The sequence below is a fragment of the Syngnathoides biaculeatus genome, chromosome 4 (genome assembly GCF_019802595.1).
Source record: "Syngnathoides biaculeatus isolate LvHL_M chromosome 4, ASM1980259v1, whole genome shotgun sequence".
In the NCBI taxonomy this organism is placed as follows: domain Eukaryota; kingdom Metazoa; phylum Chordata; class Actinopteri; order Syngnathiformes; family Syngnathidae; genus Syngnathoides; species Syngnathoides biaculeatus.
In genome coordinates, this window is record NC_084643.1 from 4,485,254 (window position 1) to 4,502,997 (window position 17,744).

Consider the following 17,744-nt stretch of genomic DNA (forward strand, 5'->3'; position numbering starts at 1 on the left):
TGCCTGTGTATGCCTGTGCCATTTTCCACCTTTACAAGGACTGTAAAATTTCACTAAAGCGCTTGTCCGGATACTGTTTTTTATTGTTGTGTAATTTTTTTTTTTTTTTTTTTTGCTTTTGCCATTGAATACCAATGTTGACATTTGACCTGTTTGGTTCGTAAAATAATGACTAGGAGTGTACTCTGTGAGGAATTAGCGTGAATAAGCCAAGATAGAGCATGGCACACATCCTGTTCAAAGTCTTTATCAGCGAGGGCCAGCCGGCGGCATCGCACTCGATGTGAAGCTGATGAAAGCAAGACTCAACAGCTGGCGGAACGACATCCAACTGTGACCGTAAGTGGCGTTTCTCTGCTCCGTACACAATAAGATGAATGGTTCGCGGCGTCCATCGCGACAGCCCAGGCGTCATTTCACATTAACTAACTAAATAGAACACTCACATTCATGAGTCTTGATTTTGATTCTCCAATTGAACTAACGTGCGTATTGTTTTTGGAAGCGGGGGGAAACACCCATGCAAGCGCTTTAGAACATGCTCCACACAGAAAGGCCTATGCCAAGATTCAAACATCGAACCTCAGAATTGTGAGGAAAACGAGGGAAACTTTAGTGCACTGTGCTGTCAATAGACAGACACCCAAACACAAATATGATACTTGTGGTTGTTTTACTTTTGTATATAATTTATATTTGACTCAATGTTGGCACAACGTGCTTTTCACCCCCCACAATTGTACTTCACCGTAACCAATAGATTATTTTTTTTCCCTGTTAAAAATTCATATCGGTTAAGTTTTGCATGTCATGAGCAGCAAAATATGTGAGTTTGCTGACAGGGTGGATATTTTGGGTGCATGTTAGTATTTTATGAGCACATGGTGGGCCTTTCCATTCACAACACGAGTCATTTAGAAACAAATAAATACAGTATAATACATATTTCCGATACAGCATTATCCATCCGTCCATTATCTTTTGCCGCTTACCCTCACAAGGGTCGCGGGGACTGCTGGAGCCTATCCCAGCTGTCAACGGGCAGGAGGCGGGGTAGACCCTGAATTGGTCGCCAGCCGATCGCAGGGCACATGGACACAAACAGCCGCACTCACAATCACACCTAGGGGCAATTTAGAGTGTCCAATTAATGTTGCATGTTTTTGGGATGTGGGAGGAAACCCACCCAGGAACGGGAAGAACATGCAAACTCCACAGAGGGAGGGCTGAGATTGAACCCGGGTCCTCAGAACTGTGAAGTCAACGCTTTTCAGCTAATGCACCGTGCCGCCATATAGCTTCATATGAATTGATATTTCATTATGGTAGAGTGGAAATGTTGAGCCTGACAATATCTGACTGCACATAAAAACAACAACAACTGTAAATATTTATTCTGCGTCTATACACTTTTACCTCAACAAAACAATGCAAAATGCTAGTAGTCATATCAGAAGGTTTGTTAAGTTACCTCATCATGGTAAATATTTTATACTGCCTTGAAAATGACATATGCATTAATAAAAACATTTTCAAAAAATTGTTGTGGAGAAAGGCAGCACGGTATCTCAGCTGGTAAAGTGTTGGCCTCACAGTTCTGAGGACCCGGGTTCGATCCCGGCCCCGCCTGTGTGAAGTTTGCACGTTCTCCCTGTGCCTGCATGGGTTTTCTCCCACATCCCAAAAACATGCAATATTAATTGGAGACTCTAAATAAATAATATAATAAATAAACTCTAAAATAAATTAAATCTAAAATTTGTCTCAATGTGGCCTGCGATTGGCTGGCAACCAGTTCAGGGCGTACCCCGCCACCTGCCCGTTGACAGCTGGCCCCAGTACTCCCCGCGACCCTTGTGAGGATAAGCGGCAAAGAAAATGGATGGATGTGGACAATATAACCACATAAAAACATTTTTAGGATTTGGTATCGTTTGACCACTTAATTATGCGCAGTGTAGTTATCAATCCAGTGTGTGTGTGACATGGCAAAATCACATACACGCAATGCCCAAAATTGCAAAAACAGAGGAAAACATTTGCACCATCTCAAAGTTGCAGCGCGATAGTAAGTTTTATTTTTCCGCTGAATTTTGATGATGACTGAGAGATTGGGATGAGGACACCAAAGGTAATCCTGCGTGCATCAGGCTCCCCAGATTGCATCATATTTGTCAGAAATGTAGTTAGACTTTTGGGGGACCGCTGAAGGCGTCACAGATTCCCCTCCCCTGATTTTGAGATACAGAAAGAAAAAAAAAAACCCTCCATAGCATCACCATTCAGTCTGCGAATCTGCGACGCATAAGCTTGTTTCTCTCTTCAGTTGAGGATGAAGGCGCTCCGTCTGCTTTGTCTGCTCGTCTTTGGAGGTCAGAGTTCATCGGCGTGCCCCCGTCCCTGCGTCTGTCAGGGCAGCCAGGTAAACTGCAGCAACAGGTTTCTCACCTCCTCGCAGCTCCCCGCCGTCTTCCCGGCCGGCACCACCGAGCTGCACCTCCACGACAACCTGCTGACGACCCTCCCGAACGGGCTTCTGGAGAAACTCCCCTCCCTCCGCCACGTCTCCCTGCACGGTAACCCGTGGGCCTGCGACTGCGGCGTCCTCTACCTGCGAGGCTGGCTGAGACGTCGGCCGGGCGGTCCCTCGGGCCAGCCGCAGGTCAACTGCAGCTCCCCTCCCCACCTGAGGGGGAGGCTGGTGGAGTACCTGACCGAGGAGGAGTTGCTGGACTCCTGCCACTACTGGTACTGCGACCTGGCCCTGGCTTCGCAGGTGTGCGTCTTTGTGTTGGTGCTGGTGCAGGCCGCGCTGCTGGCGGCCGTCGTCGTCTTCCTGAGGAGGTTCGAGAGGCTCTCCAGGGAGGCCGCGAGGATCAGGGAGGAGAGCCTCACGGCGGGGGAGCTGCAGATGGAAATGGCCGATATGCCTTTGAATGACTGGAGAAGCTGATAATGCTGTGGTCAACACAAAAAATAGTCAAGAAATGTCGGACACGGGCAAACGATTTGTTGTTATGTCTGTGCAGAATATACTTTATTGACTTGCTCCTTTACGTCGACTTATGTTATTGCTTTAGTTGTGGAAGTGGTTTTGTCGGTATATTGGTAATCATCATATTTCATAGTGCTTGGTGTTGAAGGCAAAAAAAAAAAAAAAACGTCTATTTACTTTAAGCAATGTGCAGATAAGTACTTCTACATGTACTTATGTTTGCTAATGCTGGAATACTCTGCATCCTTTGCACAACTTTGCACAACTGTGAGCTAAAAAAAAAAAAATCAATTGACAGATTGTTTTTAGTACTCAACATGTATGTCGTACTAGGGCACCTCCAACTACCCGACATGAATTCCTTGTGTGTTGTTTGCATATTTGGCAAATAAAAGTGATTCTGATTCTGATTTGAGTACTTGCCAATACAAATGTCAATACTTGATAATGCTGTTATGTCTTCTAGCAATTTTGAGGGATATGTTTTTTTTTTTTTTTTTTTAAAGAATACTTTTCTGGAAGATATAACCAAGGTTCCAAACGGAACACTTTTTGGGGTTAAAACTTGTGATTTTTACCATTTTAACATCTAACTGCATGTTTTTTTTTTTTTTACCCCCATCAGGTCCTCACATACACATAAATGCAGCCTAAAACACAAGGTATTTCGCCTATGTGAGGCATGGTGGACAACTGGTTAGCACATCTGCCTCACAGTTCTGAGGACTGGGGTTCAAAACCCGGCCCCGCATATTCTCCCCATGCCTGTGTGGCTTTTCTCTGGCCATTCCGGTTTCCTCCCACATCTCGAACACATGCACAGTAGGTTAACTGGTCAATAGGTTAATTAACTCGAAATTGTCAATAGGTGTGAGTTCGAATTCTTGTTTGTTTCTCTGTGCCCTGCGATTGACTGGCAACCAGTTCTGGTTCTCTTGCACGAAGATGGCTGGGAAAGGCTCTGGCATGATCCCGACCCCAGTGAGGCACAGAAGATGGATTGGACAATAAGGGGACTACTTAAAAGAAATGCATACAGTATTCAAGAGATGAATGTACGTTCTGGTACGTACATTGAATACCATATTATCTCTTTCTGATAAGTGCAAAAATACAGCGGGTAAAAAGAAATCAAATCAAATAAAAAAAATAATTGTACCCCGCCCCTTGCCCAAAGATAGCTGGGATAGGCTCCACCACTCCCCCAACCATTGTGAGGATAAGAAGCTCAGAATATGGATGGAAAAAGAATACAGGACTACGTCACTTAAGGTGTGACAATTGTTATTATTTAACTTAACCTCAACTTTTCCTCAACTGTTTTTTTTTTAAACAATAAAAAACATGAATCCTCAAATTTGCCAATTTAACTACTGTTGTTTTTCGGATAAGAGAGGGAAAAACACCCAATTCTTCAGATTTTTTTTCCGGCTGTTTCTCGTATTTTGTTCTCTTTCGTTTTGTTTAGAAGCAGAACCTCTCTGGGGTACATGTTTTTGAGGGACACAATTGACGGACGCACTCACTAATACTTTCATGTGAGGGTCCGCGGAGGGGCGGTGTTAGGAATTAATAGACATTTTTTTTGTGAAAATAAACGACCACTTCCTCCATTTTTCTGTTTCTAGTCTTTTATTCTTTGATTTTTTTCTTTTCTTTTTTCAAACGGAACCCATCTATGGTGAGTATTTTCACTACAGACACATTTGTTGAACGGACTAACATGTTTACACGTGAGATTGAAGCTAAGCTGGTAAAAACAGTTTATCAATCTTTTTGACTCTATGATCCCAGTGGAAATAAGCGGTTAGTACATTTTATTATAATATGAGACGTATTTCGATATTAGAATAACGTTTATTCTACGTATTGCGGTTCACAACACTGTTCGGCATATTAATGCATGCTGGCATTGGTTTAGCCTTCCTCAGGTCGAAATGGGCAAACTGAGAAAAAAGCACAACTGGAAAGGAAGACAGCAGAACGAGCCGCAACAACCAGCAAACGGAGAAAAGGCTGAAATCATATTAGAACTCCAAGGTGACTGAAAAGGCCAGGTCCGGTTTAGCAATGCGCTTTAGTTGGGTTCATAATTTGGCAACAATTTCTCGTTTGTTTGCTTTCTCTAGATGTGACGAGACTAAAGGGTGTTGATGAGAGCAACGCCTTGGTGCTGCCGGCCTCCAAAGCCAAAAAGAAATCGTCTTCAGTGCCTCCTGTTTCCAATAAAAAGCCTCTCACCAAGAAGCGGAAGAAAGAGCTGCAAAAAGTGCTGGAAAGAAAGCAGAAGAAAGCTGAGGTGAGAAAGTATTTGCAACACTCGTATGTCCAAATGTCTTCTTCTCTTACTTTTCATATTTGTAAATTATAATAATGTTATTGTGTTGTGTGCAGCGAGCTGAGATCCTGACACGACTAGCTGAAGTGCAAGTTCCAGACTCTGAACTAAAGCTTCTTTACACCACATCCAAACTGGGCACAGGGGAGAAGCTTTACCACACGAAACCGTAAGTTTGGATGAAGAAATAAGGAGGGATCAGTACTAGTGGTATCAGGGATGTCTCGATTGGCCAATTCAAAGTCTGGCCTGATACATCATTAAGCACATTTGATTCCTTCCATAGTGAATAATACATCTATCCGTCCATTTTCATCAGCCGCTTATCCTCACGAGGGTCGCGGGGAGCGCTGGAGCCTATCCCAGCTGTCAACGGGCAGGAGGCGGGGTACGCCCTGAACTGGTTGCCAGAAAATCGCAGGGCACATCGAGACAAACAGCTGCACTCACAATCACACCTAGGGGCAATTTAGATTGTCCAATTAATGTTGCATGTTTTTGGGGATGTGGGAGGAAAACCCGGAGTGCCTGGAGAAAACTCATGCAGGCACGGGGAGAACATGCAAACTCCACGCAGGCGGGGCCGGGATCGAACCCGGGACCTCAGAACTGTGAGGCCACCGCTTTACCAGCTGAGACACCATGCCGCCCGTAAATAATACATTTAAATTATTATTTGTGTCTCAGTTAAAAGTATGACTCAATGTAACTACGTAGTTCAGCGGTGTCGAACTCATTTTTGTCACGGGCCGCATTGTACTTGCGGTTTTCCTCAAAGGGCCGTTATGGCTCTGAAACGATAAAAATCTTTAACCGCCTTATCATATTTACACATGAAATTTAGGAACAAGTTTTGGAATCAGAAATCAAGGGTAATGGGTTTTTTCCAACTATTGTTGTTTGGCAACACACAAATGCTTGTAATAGCTCGAATGTCATCATTTAGGATATGACAATTTGAAATTTTAGTACAGATTTGAACCAAAAAATCATGGAAGTTGATACACATGATTTGCCTCCGCGGGCCACATAAAATCATGCGGCGGGCCAAATTTGTCCCCCGGGCCTTGAGTTTGACACGTGACATAGTCGGTCGCTGAGTTTCCAACTCTTGTTCTCTACAAACATCTCTGTTGATTTGTCTCATCAAATGCCAACTGTGGGCCATAAGTTTGCTTGTCACAAATTCCAACACATTAGACTTATATATAATGTTAATAATTTAAATGTCACATTTGATAAATTGTCGCTTTTTTTTTTTCGTTTTTTTTTTAAACTCTGCCGGTACAGTTTTGCAAGCTGTATATTGTGGCCATTTTGAACATGAGGTTTAGGGGAAAAAGGCCCCAGAGCAGAAGCACTGAGTGCTGCGTTAACATAGCACGTTTAAAACAATTGTGAAAAAAAAAAGGCAATTATTTTTAGTGACACGATTTGCCCTGATTTCGGATCACGTGATCGGATCGAGACAACAGTCACCATTGGATGACAGAATCATCTTCATTTTTCAGGTTACCAGATGAAGTGAACGAAGGTGGAGCTTCTGGACCAAACATAAGAAGTGTCAGCGGGGCCAACCGGAAAAGGAAATGGAAAGATGAGGAGGAGGAGGAGGAGGAAAAGGAAAAAGAAGAACACATTAGTGATGACTCATCTGGTGATGACGATAGTGATGATGAGGAAGAAGAACTTAAAGGCACGGACAAAAGTGAGAGTAAAGAAACGAGTTCTCCTTGTGAGGAGGTGAACAAAGAACAGCACCAAACGCAGAAAGAAAAACAGGTTGAAAAGAAGACGACGTCAAATCAGGTGGCGGTGATGTCAAAGCCGGCCGTCTTCATCCCGGTTGACAGATTACCGCAAATACAGGTGTGACCGTAAAACGGAAAACCGCTTTTTCTATTACGTTGTTCACGTGCAATTGACCTTGTTTTAATTTTCATTGGAGTCATTTTGACGTAAGACCCAAACATGCCGGCGTGACGGTCGGAGCGCTCCCGGTCCTGCAAAGTCTCCTTGTGATGGACGCGCATGCGCATATATTTTGTAAACTCCCAGCCAGTTTGACACATCTCCATCTATGCTTCAACATGAGCCATTCGACAATTTGTCGCCAAGTGTTCATGTTCTCTATGGACGTCTCAGAAAGACGAATACAGCGAACGTACGTATATGTATTTATCTTTTTTTTATCAACTTTTGTTTAAAAGTTAGGTTAGGTTTAGGGTATAACATATGTTAGCTCCCTCTATGTAGAAGAAGGGGAACTATGAGACCGGGAGATTTCCCAGTAAGTGTCTGGTACGTACCCAGAGTTCCCCTGTTATTAACGCATGCCCTTTAATCACAAGGAGACTTTTCAGCACGGGGGAGCGCTCAGACTGTCACACCGGGCATCAAGGCTGCTTTTGCCACTGCTTATTCTTGGGTCTTGTGTAAATTGTCTGTCGGTCAAAACGAAATGCTCACAAAAGTAAAATATATATATTTTTTACCTAGGTAAATGTTTGAAAACAAATATGATATGACTGTATTGTACTTAAAAGTTAAATACTATTAAGAAAAGGCACTGTAACGTTATCAACCGTTTGAACATTTAATTTAGTGCAGCCTTCTAACAATCAAACAAACAAATGGACAAACGAGCTCAAATCTTGGCAGTCGAGGTTAGATCGGTATATTATTCACATACACTCACACCAACAACCTATCTTGCGTCCCGTGGCCTCAGGAGGCTCGTTTGAAGTTGCCGGTCTTAGCGGAGGAGCAGGTCATTATGGAGGCCGTGAGAGAGAACCCCTGCGTCGTCCTCTGCGGAGAGACGGGAAGCGGCAAAACGACACAAGTGCCTCAGTTTCTCTACGAAGCCGGCTACGCCAGGTCGGTTGCGCGTCGCGCAAATGCACGTTTAGTGATGGTCGCGGTCGCAAAGCGAACATTTTGAGTTGTGCGCCGTTTCCCCGCAGTGACACCGGCATCATCGGCATCACCGAGCCAAGAAGAGTGGCGGCTGTCAGCATGTCACAGAGAGTCGCCAAAGAGATGAATCTGTCCACACGGTAACACGCTCACAGACTTTAGCCGCTTTAAAATGACAATGATTGAGTGGTGTTTGTCGTCCGTCGTGTGTGTTCAGCGTGGTATCCTATCAGATTCGATACGAGGGCAATGTAACCGACGAGACCAAGATCAAGTTCATGACGGACGGTGTTCTTCTGAAGGAGATCCAGAAGGTAGGAGCTCTGCTTTCCGTTAGGATTCTACACAATCCATTTATTATCTGTGGTTCAATTAATTTATTACATTCTATAAATTTTGTTGACTTGACAAATGTTATTATCAGTTGCTCGAATGTACATTTTAATTTAATCATACATCGTTTCCTCACACATTTGTAAAACAAATCCACTCTAATATCATTTTAAAATTGCAGTAATCTCTCGTTTATCTTCGGGGTAAGGTTCCAAACCACCCCCGCAATAGGCGAAACCCAGAAAGTCGTGACCACATATTTTTGAGTATTTTTACTCTTTTGAACGCTGTTTGAATCTCCCTAGTCTTGCTAATCTTCGGAATGGTCACATTTCGTTAGACCATAGTTGTCAAACTCAAAGACCAGGTGCGAGATCTGACCTGCCGCATGATATTATGTGGCTCGTGGAGGCAAATCATGTGGATCAACTTCCGTAATTTTTTTGTACAAATCTGTACAAAAACTTCAAATTGTCATATCATAAATCACAGGTGTCGAACTCAAGGCCCGGGGGCCAGATCTGCCCCGCCGCATGATTTTATGTGGCCCACGGATGCAAATCATGTTTGTCAATGATTTGTTTGTACAAATCTGTCCCAAAATTTCAAATTGTCATATCATAAATGATAACATTGAGCATTTTTGTGTTACCAAACAACTTCTTCTTCTTCTTCTTCTTCTACCAAATAACAATAGTTGGAAAAACCCATTCCCCTTGATTTCTGATTCCAAAAATAGTTCATAAATTTCACGTGTAAATATGATGATCAGGGGGTTAAAGATTTTTATCGTTTCCCAGCCATAAGGGGCCTTTGAGGGAAACCGCAAGTGCAATGTGGCCCACAGCAAAAATGAGTTTGACATCCGTGACTTCGACCATACTTAACACTTTTTAAACTCTCAAACATACAGGAATGCAGTGTGATACCACACACGATGTACTTTCTATTCCTTGTCCTGTGTTTTAATGAACCTGTCTTTTTTTTTTTTTCATTTATAGTTGCAATATTTTAAGATGGGAAGAGTTTATTTTACCTTAAAAAAATTAAGCATATTCAGTCAGTCATATTCAGTCTACTGAATTCGCAATAGGTGGATTGCGATATAGTGAGGGAACGCTGTTTTGATTTATTCAATAACATATATGATTTTATAAATATACAGTACACCAATTGTTTTAAAAGTGCTTAAATGCGGTAGACTGAAAGTGATGAGGGAAAATGTGACGGTGTAATGTGTTGTTATGACAACATTATAAATCGAAGAATGATTTGACAGTTATGGTGCCATCGCCTTTAGGTTGTAAAATATTTTATTATACATGTACAAATTTTCTTTTTGCCTTAGTTTCCTGTCAGATTAACTTTTTGAATATTCTAAATGTACATTTGAATGCAAGCTATCGCAACCACGGCACTCTAAATGCAGTTCCGACGTGCCAGTGAACTTTGTAAATTCTGTGAGGTCGGTTGAAATGTACTGGAAATGGCTTTTTAATACTTTGGCTGTCATCTTGTTTTTTTTCTGCGTCTCATTCATGTCAGGACTTCCTGCTGCGACGTTACAGCGTGATCATCGTAGACGAGGCCCATGAGCGAAGTGTGTACACGGACATTCTCATTGGATTGCTCTCTCGTATAGTTCCTCTCAGGAACAAGGTGAGGTACAGCAATTTTTAGCTTTTTAAATCTAGAAGTTGTGTTAACGCGACCCGACGCTTTTGTGCATCTGCAGAAAGGTTTGCCCATGAAGCTGTTGGTCATGTCAGCTACTCTGCGCGTGGAGGACTTCACTGACAACCAGAAGCTGTTCAGGACACCACCACCCATTGTTACGGTGGAGGCTCGCCAGTTTCCCGTCACAATCCATTTCAACAAACGCACACCGCTGGACGATTACACGGGGGAGGCGTTTCACAAGACCTGCAAGATCCACCGCATGCTGCCTTCAGGTGCACAATCTTGTCAGGCTTAATCTGCATGGAGTTGTCTTATTTCAAGTTGGACAGCTCTTTCATTTTATTTCTGAGATTTTCCAATGTTGACAAAAACATTTTTTTGAATGACCCGTGCATCTTTTGGGTGTACCAAAGAAGTGAACATAACATAAACATAAGTTGAAACGGCCACTGATTGTTGGTGCTTGTGCTTGTGGACTCATATTCTTGCTTCTATGCATCAGGCGGCATCCTGGTGTTTCTTACCGGCCAGGCAGAGGTTCACAGCCTCTGCAGACGACTGAGGAAAGCTTTCCCCTTCAGGAAGGGCAACACGGCCACTGGTGAGTGTAACATACTCCAAAACAAATAAAAAAAGATGGACAGTACCGTAATTTCCGGCCTACAATCCGCGACTTTTTCCACACGCTTTCAGCCCTGCAGTTTATGCGCCGTTGCGGATAATTTGTGCAATTTTTTCTAACCGCTACAAGGGGGCACTCGAGCGGAAAAGGTAAGAATGAGTCTGGTGGAATATATGTGCCGAGGAAGTGACTTTTACCGGCCCTGTTAGCGCTGTGCTAGCGTGTCGCTGCTATGTTACTGGTGTGTCTCAGTGCTATTTACCGGTAAATTTTATTTTAACCGGCCCTGTTAGCGTTAGTGCGGCGTTAGCGTTAGAGCGGCACTAGCGTAATACTCTTTCTAAATGTCTTTCTTTGTAAATATCTCGTGTTTCAATGTGGGCACTTGCGGCTTTTACACAGCTGCGTCGTCTGTTTGTACCAAATGGTATTTTCTTTACAAATGTACTCTGTGAGGCTTGTAACCAGGTGCGCTCTGTAGGCCGGGAATTACGGTATATATCCGATAGAGTTACGAGAGCATTTTCTGTCTAGGGGATAATGAGGAAGAAGCGGACACCTCTGAAGGAATGAAGAGATTCAAGAAGACCAAGCAAAGGAAAAGTGTTGTACGTTGCGCTGTTGTTGTCGTCTGCCATTTCACCACATTGATAGACGATTACATTATTAAAGATTGCGCTGTCTCCTCTTGCAGTCCCTGCCTCGTATTGACCTGGACAACTACTCTGCCCTGCCCGTGGACGAAGGCGATGAGGACAGGGAGGCGGGGATAGCCGAGGACGAGGGCTCAGACTTGGACATCGGCGACGATCCCGGCGACACGGGCAAGAATCGTACCTCATTTTGCGACTTGAGGGATGTGACATGTATCAAATGATGAACTGGTTTTGGTTTGACCCTGTAGAAGAGAAGGCTGACCCCTCCATCCCCTTGTACGTCCTCCCCCTCTACTCTTTGCTGGCCCCTGAGCAACAAGCGAAGGTGAACATACTGACCCTCCTCCACGATCGCAAATAAACTCAAGTAATTGTTACCTCAATGTGTGTGTAGGTGTTCAGGCCCTCTCCTCCCGGGACTCGTCTGTGCGTGGTGGCCACCAACGTGGCCGAGACCTCGCTGACCATCCCCGGCATCAAATACGTGGTGGACTCCGGCCGCGTCAAGAAGCGTTTCTACGACCGCGTGACGGGCGTGTCCTCCTTCAAAGTCACGTGGACCTCGCAGGCGTCGGCCAATCAGAGGGCGGGTAGAGCGGGACGAACGGAGCCGGGACACTGTTACAGGTCAGATTAGTTTCGGGATTTAGGCGAGTGTTTGTGTGAGGACAAGATGTCAATTTCTAGCGATTCCCAACCACCTTTTCGAGATCATCAGGTGTGCTGCAAGAAATGATCCAATTTACACTTATAATTGGCCCAAACTTTGCTCCTTGTGCTCTTTTCTCCTGCAGGTTGTACTCATCTGCAGTATTCGGTGACTTCAGTCTGTTCTCAGAAGCAGAGATCACTCGCAGGCCTGTGGACGACCTGGTCCTGCAGATGAAGGACCTCAACATAGAGAAGGTCTTTCACAACTCATGAGCTATGTTTTACTTGCAAAATAAATAGAAAAGTACTCACAGTTCTACTGTCTGCAGGTGGTCAATTTTCCTTTCCCGACTCCTCCTCCTATCGAGGCTCTTATGGCAGCAGAACAATTGTTGGTTTCTCTCGGGGCTCTCAAAGAGCCACTTTACAATGGAAGGTAATCGTGTTAGCTTTCCTTCCATTTGCCAATGCAGTACACTGTATTGTGGTTCATCCTTCGCACCCTCACAATATTGCATTTTTTTATTCGCACACAGACACTACAATATGTGAATTCAAATGTGGTGAAAAAATGTTTCATTTCAATTTTTCAAGCATTTGAGAAGGATAAAAGTACAAGAAAAAAGGTCTCAATATTTTTCACATTGCAGTTGCTTGGGGATTATATCTGCCGCAATAAATTGAGGGTTCACTGTTTTACACTTTCTTAAGGGCAGCCACTCATCAGATGATATGAACCAACGAGGGGCGTGTCATCTCCGTTTTCTTAAATTCTTCCATCAGATCCGCCATTTTTGAAGTGTCTGTGCGTTCTTCCAGGGCGAAAGAAATTGAGCGAGCGAGACTGAGCTGCCCCATCACCCCCCTGGGTCGAGCCATGGCCTCCTTCCCCGTGGCGCCGCGCTACGCCAAGATGTTGGCACTGGGCCAGCAGCAGGAGTGCTTACCCTACGTCATCGCAGTAGTTGCTGCCATGACTGTCCGGGAGATTTTTGAGGACCTCAATAGGTGAGGAGGATAAACTCATCAGGTCACCAAATCAGTGGTTCTCAAATTTGACCCTTCACTGGGAAGAAATTTGTTCATGGACCCATTCATAATCCAAATTCCATACCTACCCCAAAGTAACATAGAAATTAAATAGTTGGCTATTTATTTTATTTATTTATTATTATTATTATTTTTTTTTTAAATGTCATCATGTGGCAGTAAGTAAGTTGCAGTCGGAGAACCAAATCATATAAGAACAAAGTATTGTAATCTAGACAAGCACATTTGGAGCATTTTGTCAGAATAATATGAGAATAAAGTTGTTTTTCCAAGCTAACTTTGACATTAAAATCAGTTTAACAAGGGAAGAAAGTATTAACATGGGAAAAAAGAAATCTTATTTTAACAAGTGAATTTCAAATATATCTTTATTTTGGAAGATGTATTTATCCTCCAAAAATTACTGCTTCTAAACAAATGTTTTGTTCTTGAGGAAAATGACTTTATTCTTGTAAAATACCTTTTGTTCTTAAATGTAAACTTTATTCATGCAGGGTTGTCAGTTTTATGTGAAAATATATCTTGAGATACGCGTGCTTGCATATCAGAGATTTTAAATAGCCCCAAAGTTAAGGCAGGGAGCAGTAATTGGTTTATTATATATGTTTTTGGTCCCCGTATGCGTTTTTTTTCAATGATGCCGCGTAATCATATTTACAATATTATTTTCCAGATCTCAAGTATGGGTCAGGAGAAAAAAATTGAATAAATGGGCTAAGTTCGCTTCAAAACTGCGTCGAAGAATTTTTGCTCCAAAAAGTTCCGCCAGGAACCACGTTTGTACCGCTGGAACCAATGTTTCACACAGACATTTATTGCAGACGAACGCAGTGCTGGGCCACTGATAAACTGTCCCAAAAACGACAGAGGAGCATCTGACACTGATTTCTAAAATGCTATTAGATGTGAATTTTGTGGCGGGAAAGAGGGGGCAGGATTACTTGAGTACTCAACAAAATAGTTAATAGGATGATCAATTCTAAAAAAAATTCAATCAGGACTACCTGCCCCAAAATATGACTCACAGATCCTATGGGGGTCCTAGACGTCAGTTTGGGAACCACTGCGGTTGTCATTTCTCGTTCTCATTTTTAATTTTCAGACCTGCAGGTAGCGAAAACGAGAGCTCCACGCTCACCCAGCGCCGCGCTCGGATGGCCCAAATGAGGAGGCTGTGGGCGGGGCAAGGGCCGTCACTCTTGCTGGGGGACATCATGGTCATGCTGGGTAAGTTAGCTTCGGCTCAGGCGGTGTCCTTGGCAAACGCCTGCTTAAAAAAATACCACACGTGTGCGTTTGCGACTTCAGGTGCTGTCGGCGCGTGCGAATTCGCCGGCTGCACCCTGAAATTTTGCGAGGAGAACGGCCTGCGGTATAAAGCTATGGTGGAGATCCGCCGGCTCAGAAGTCAACTCACCAATGCAGGTGCTGAACTGTGGTACATCATAACCAAAATATGAAGGAACAGCTATCATTATGACGCCATACAATTCTACACTACTGGGACTGGAAGCACAAAAATAAGCGTATTGTCAGTCAAAACTGAAAATGATCTTTGTATGGACAGAAAATACAGACAGCGCTGCGCTCTGTTGGATATTATTATGCATATTTCAGTTTTCAGTTCAAAAACTCACAAGATACAGATTGAAATATGGTAAACAGTTTTGAAAACTCCATTTCCTCCCTAGCTTCTATATATATTTTTTTTGTATGTCATACTCAATTTTTGTACATGGTTGTCTGCTCAGTGCATAACAGCTTGTGAAGTGTGACGTAAACATGATATATGATATTTCTTCGCAGTGAACATGGTGTGCCCGCAAATGGGCGTGTTCGTGGACCCCAAGATGTCTCCCCCTACGGAGCACCAGGTGGTCTGCTTGCGGCAAATAACTCTCGCGGGCCTCGGAGACCATCTGGCGAGGAGAGTGCAGGCGGAGGAATTGTTGGATCCGAAATGGAAGAACGCTTATAAGGTGAGCCGTCGATAACCATAACCGAGACCCGACTGCCATTTTTTAACCCTAATCTTCTCCCCAGACACCGCTCGTAGACGACCCGGTGTTCATTCACCCGACATCGCCGTTGTTCAAGACACTGCCCGAGTTTGTCGTCTACCAGGAGATAATGGAGACAACCAAGATGTACATGAGAGGTCAGTGAGTGTACTTGTGGTTTGTATTCTATATTGTATACGGGAGTTCCCTGGTCGAACCCAAATGTGCACGAAAGTCTTGTCCTGTGATCGGACCATGAAAAAATCCAATAAAATTGACGATTTCAGCGTTGTGCTCCCGTCAGGCGTGTCCGCCGTGGAAGCCGAGTGGGTCCCTCGGCTCCTGCCTCAGTACTGCCATCTCAACCCTCCTCTGGAGTCACCAGCGCCGTGGTTTTGTTCTTCTACGGGCCGCATCCGGTGTCACCGCTCGAGCACTTTCTGTAAGTTTCGACTGACGGTCTGGCATTTTATCCTCCGTCTGTGGTGTTTCGGCCTCTCTTTACACGACTCGTCCCCTCGGCGTTTTGCAGTCCGAGTGGCCTGGCAGCTTCCCGCGGTGGAGATGGAGTATCCCGAGGGTCTGGAGAGATACAAACTATTTGCCCAATTTATTCTAGAGGGACAGGTACTGCAGACTTGATTTACACTCTTCTATCTGCTTGTATTCGTAAAAAATGCTCACATACTACACACGGGTACAATTGGGGAAAACCTGGTGCGGCCGTAATTACAACCAATCGCTCACTTGTTATGATCCATCCATCCATTTTCTTAGCCTCTTATCCTCACAAGGGTCGCGGGAGTGCCGGAGCCTATCCCGGCTGTCAACAAGCAGGAGGCGGGGCACACCCTGAACTGGTTGCCAGCCAATCGCAGGCCATTTGTTATCATATAAGATATAATGTAATTGATAGACACGGCAAATTTGTGATGATTTTGTTCCATTTGCCTACGAACTGGATATTTTCTTCATTATTCCAAGTCATTCAAGACCATGGACACAGTGTCTTTAATGAGAACTGAATTTCTGAAAACACGGCTGTGCAAAAATGTGAATAATATGTTTAGGAGTATGGTAATTTTTTTTATTCAAGATGGAAAATCTAACATCAGATGCTTAAATCTGCCTTGCGTGGTCTTGCCTTTATATATTTACAAGGGTCAACCTTGAATGGTTCCTTTTTGTTTTCCTGTTGTTAGCTATTAAGATTCTAGCAGTTTACCATCAATGGTTACACTTTAGGTGTGTAATGCTTGGTTGCAATCTAAGTTTTCACATGTACGCTGTCCAGGTGTGTCCTAAACTGAAGGCCCACAGGAGCCATCTGCTGTCAAACCCCTCCATTATGATGAAATCGTGGGCCAAGTAATGTATTACGTTTTCTGTGACCCACGCACAAACAACGTCCTTGTGCTGGACAACATTTAAAATAACCGACTGCCTCATATTTTGCGTTGCAGGCTGCAGCCCAGGACAGAAGCTGTACTGGGAGCACTGGTGACGGAGAGAGTCGACCGCAGAGACGCCCTCCTCTCTATGTGGAAGACTGATAGTAAATGTACGGACTCTATATAGACTTGATTGTGAGATATTTACTCAACATCACTTTGACCTTGTTGTTCTCTCCCTACAGTCTTGCTTTCTGCATACTGCCAGTGGCTACCGCAGGCGATGCATAAGGATGTCGCCAAAAGTTGGCCTCCAGTATAAAAGCCAACACTGTGAAAGGAAATAACACCTGAGTACACCCACTGGTTGTCAATAATTGGCCATTTTCACTTCTTTGTATTTTATAAAACTGTGTACATGCATTTTATAATATAAAATACATCAATATGAGCTCAGTTGACTTTTAATTGTGCTCCTGTTAATGGTGTGCACCTGATTTGGTCTTCATAAGACTCATTAAAATATCAATACTTGCCTATTTTTAATAACTTCACTTTAAGCTCAGTTGAATTTATTATGATTTCTCCAAGCTAACTGGATATAAAAGGTAATGATCATCTTGTTCAACTCTGTTGTAACATAAAATACAATGAAATGAATTGTTTTGTGACTATTTACTATGAAATAATATTTTAAATGTTCATTTGTTTTTGTCATGTTTTCCTCAGTATGAGTTTTTTTTCTTGTTGCTTTAAATGCTAAGACGTGCATGCAGGCGCTTTTGAAATAATAGTTCAGGGTACTGTATAGTCCAACTAAAATTTCTATAACTGAGCTGGAAACAAATTTAATCAAAAATATTTTCTGTACTTAATTGAAGGGATAGCCATTTATACTTTTTGTACATTTGAGAGTGCACTTTCTTACTTTAGTAAAACAATCAAATTAGTACTTCAGCTTTTATGATCCCCCCCCAAAAAAAAACTTTTACCGCCTCTCCCAACCCACTAGAGCAGATAATATCCACAAAGGTATTTAAATCATCAAACGTAGGAAATTGTTGATTGACAATTTAACGCGAATGTCGGCGATTGCAACGAATATTTAT

General features: G+C 43.3%; 2 protein-coding genes across 6 annotated transcripts; both read left to right on the forward strand.

Moving 5' to 3' along the window:
* Positions 1–268: 268 nt before the first annotated feature.
* Positions 269–3,367, forward strand: gp1bb (glycoprotein Ib platelet subunit beta). Its single transcript, XM_061817487.1, has 2 exons — positions 269–339; positions 2,327–3,367. Exon 2 carries the CDS (start codon positions 2,333–2,335, stop codon positions 2,951–2,953), a length of 621 nt encoding a protein of 206 aa, XP_061673471.1. The 5' UTR covers positions 269–339; positions 2,327–2,332; the 3' UTR covers positions 2,954–3,367.
* A 560-nt stretch (positions 3,368–3,927) lies between these two features.
* dhx37 (DEAH (Asp-Glu-Ala-His) box polypeptide 37) lies at positions 3,928–17,086 on the forward strand. 5 transcript variants are annotated; one of them, XM_061817477.1, is made up of 27 exons: positions 3,928–4,060; positions 4,917–5,035; positions 5,125–5,294; positions 5,390–5,502; positions 6,845–7,202; positions 8,065–8,213; positions 8,300–8,392; positions 8,470–8,566; positions 10,131–10,244; positions 10,321–10,537; positions 10,768–10,866; positions 11,422–11,495; positions 11,582–11,711; positions 11,792–11,868; positions 11,938–12,170; positions 12,338–12,449; positions 12,524–12,630; positions 13,014–13,202; positions 14,347–14,471; positions 14,553–14,669; positions 15,051–15,223; positions 15,288–15,402; positions 15,549–15,686; positions 15,777–15,871; positions 16,539–16,612; positions 16,708–16,805; positions 16,881–17,086. In XM_061817477.1, exons 2-27 carry the CDS (start codon positions 4,933–4,935, stop codon positions 16,955–16,957), a joined length of 3,447 nt encoding a protein of 1,148 aa, XP_061673461.1. In that variant the 5' UTR covers positions 3,928–4,060; positions 4,917–4,932; the 3' UTR covers positions 16,958–17,086. The 5 variants fall into 5 exon arrangements, with proteins under 5 accessions (XP_061673461.1, XP_061673457.1, XP_061673459.1 ...); XM_061817473.1 differs by lacking the exon at positions 3,928–4,060 and adding an exon at positions 4,173–4,267; XM_061817475.1 differs by lacking the exon at positions 3,928–4,060 and adding an exon at positions 4,479–4,676.
* The last annotated feature ends 658 nt before the right edge of the window (positions 17,087–17,744 follow it).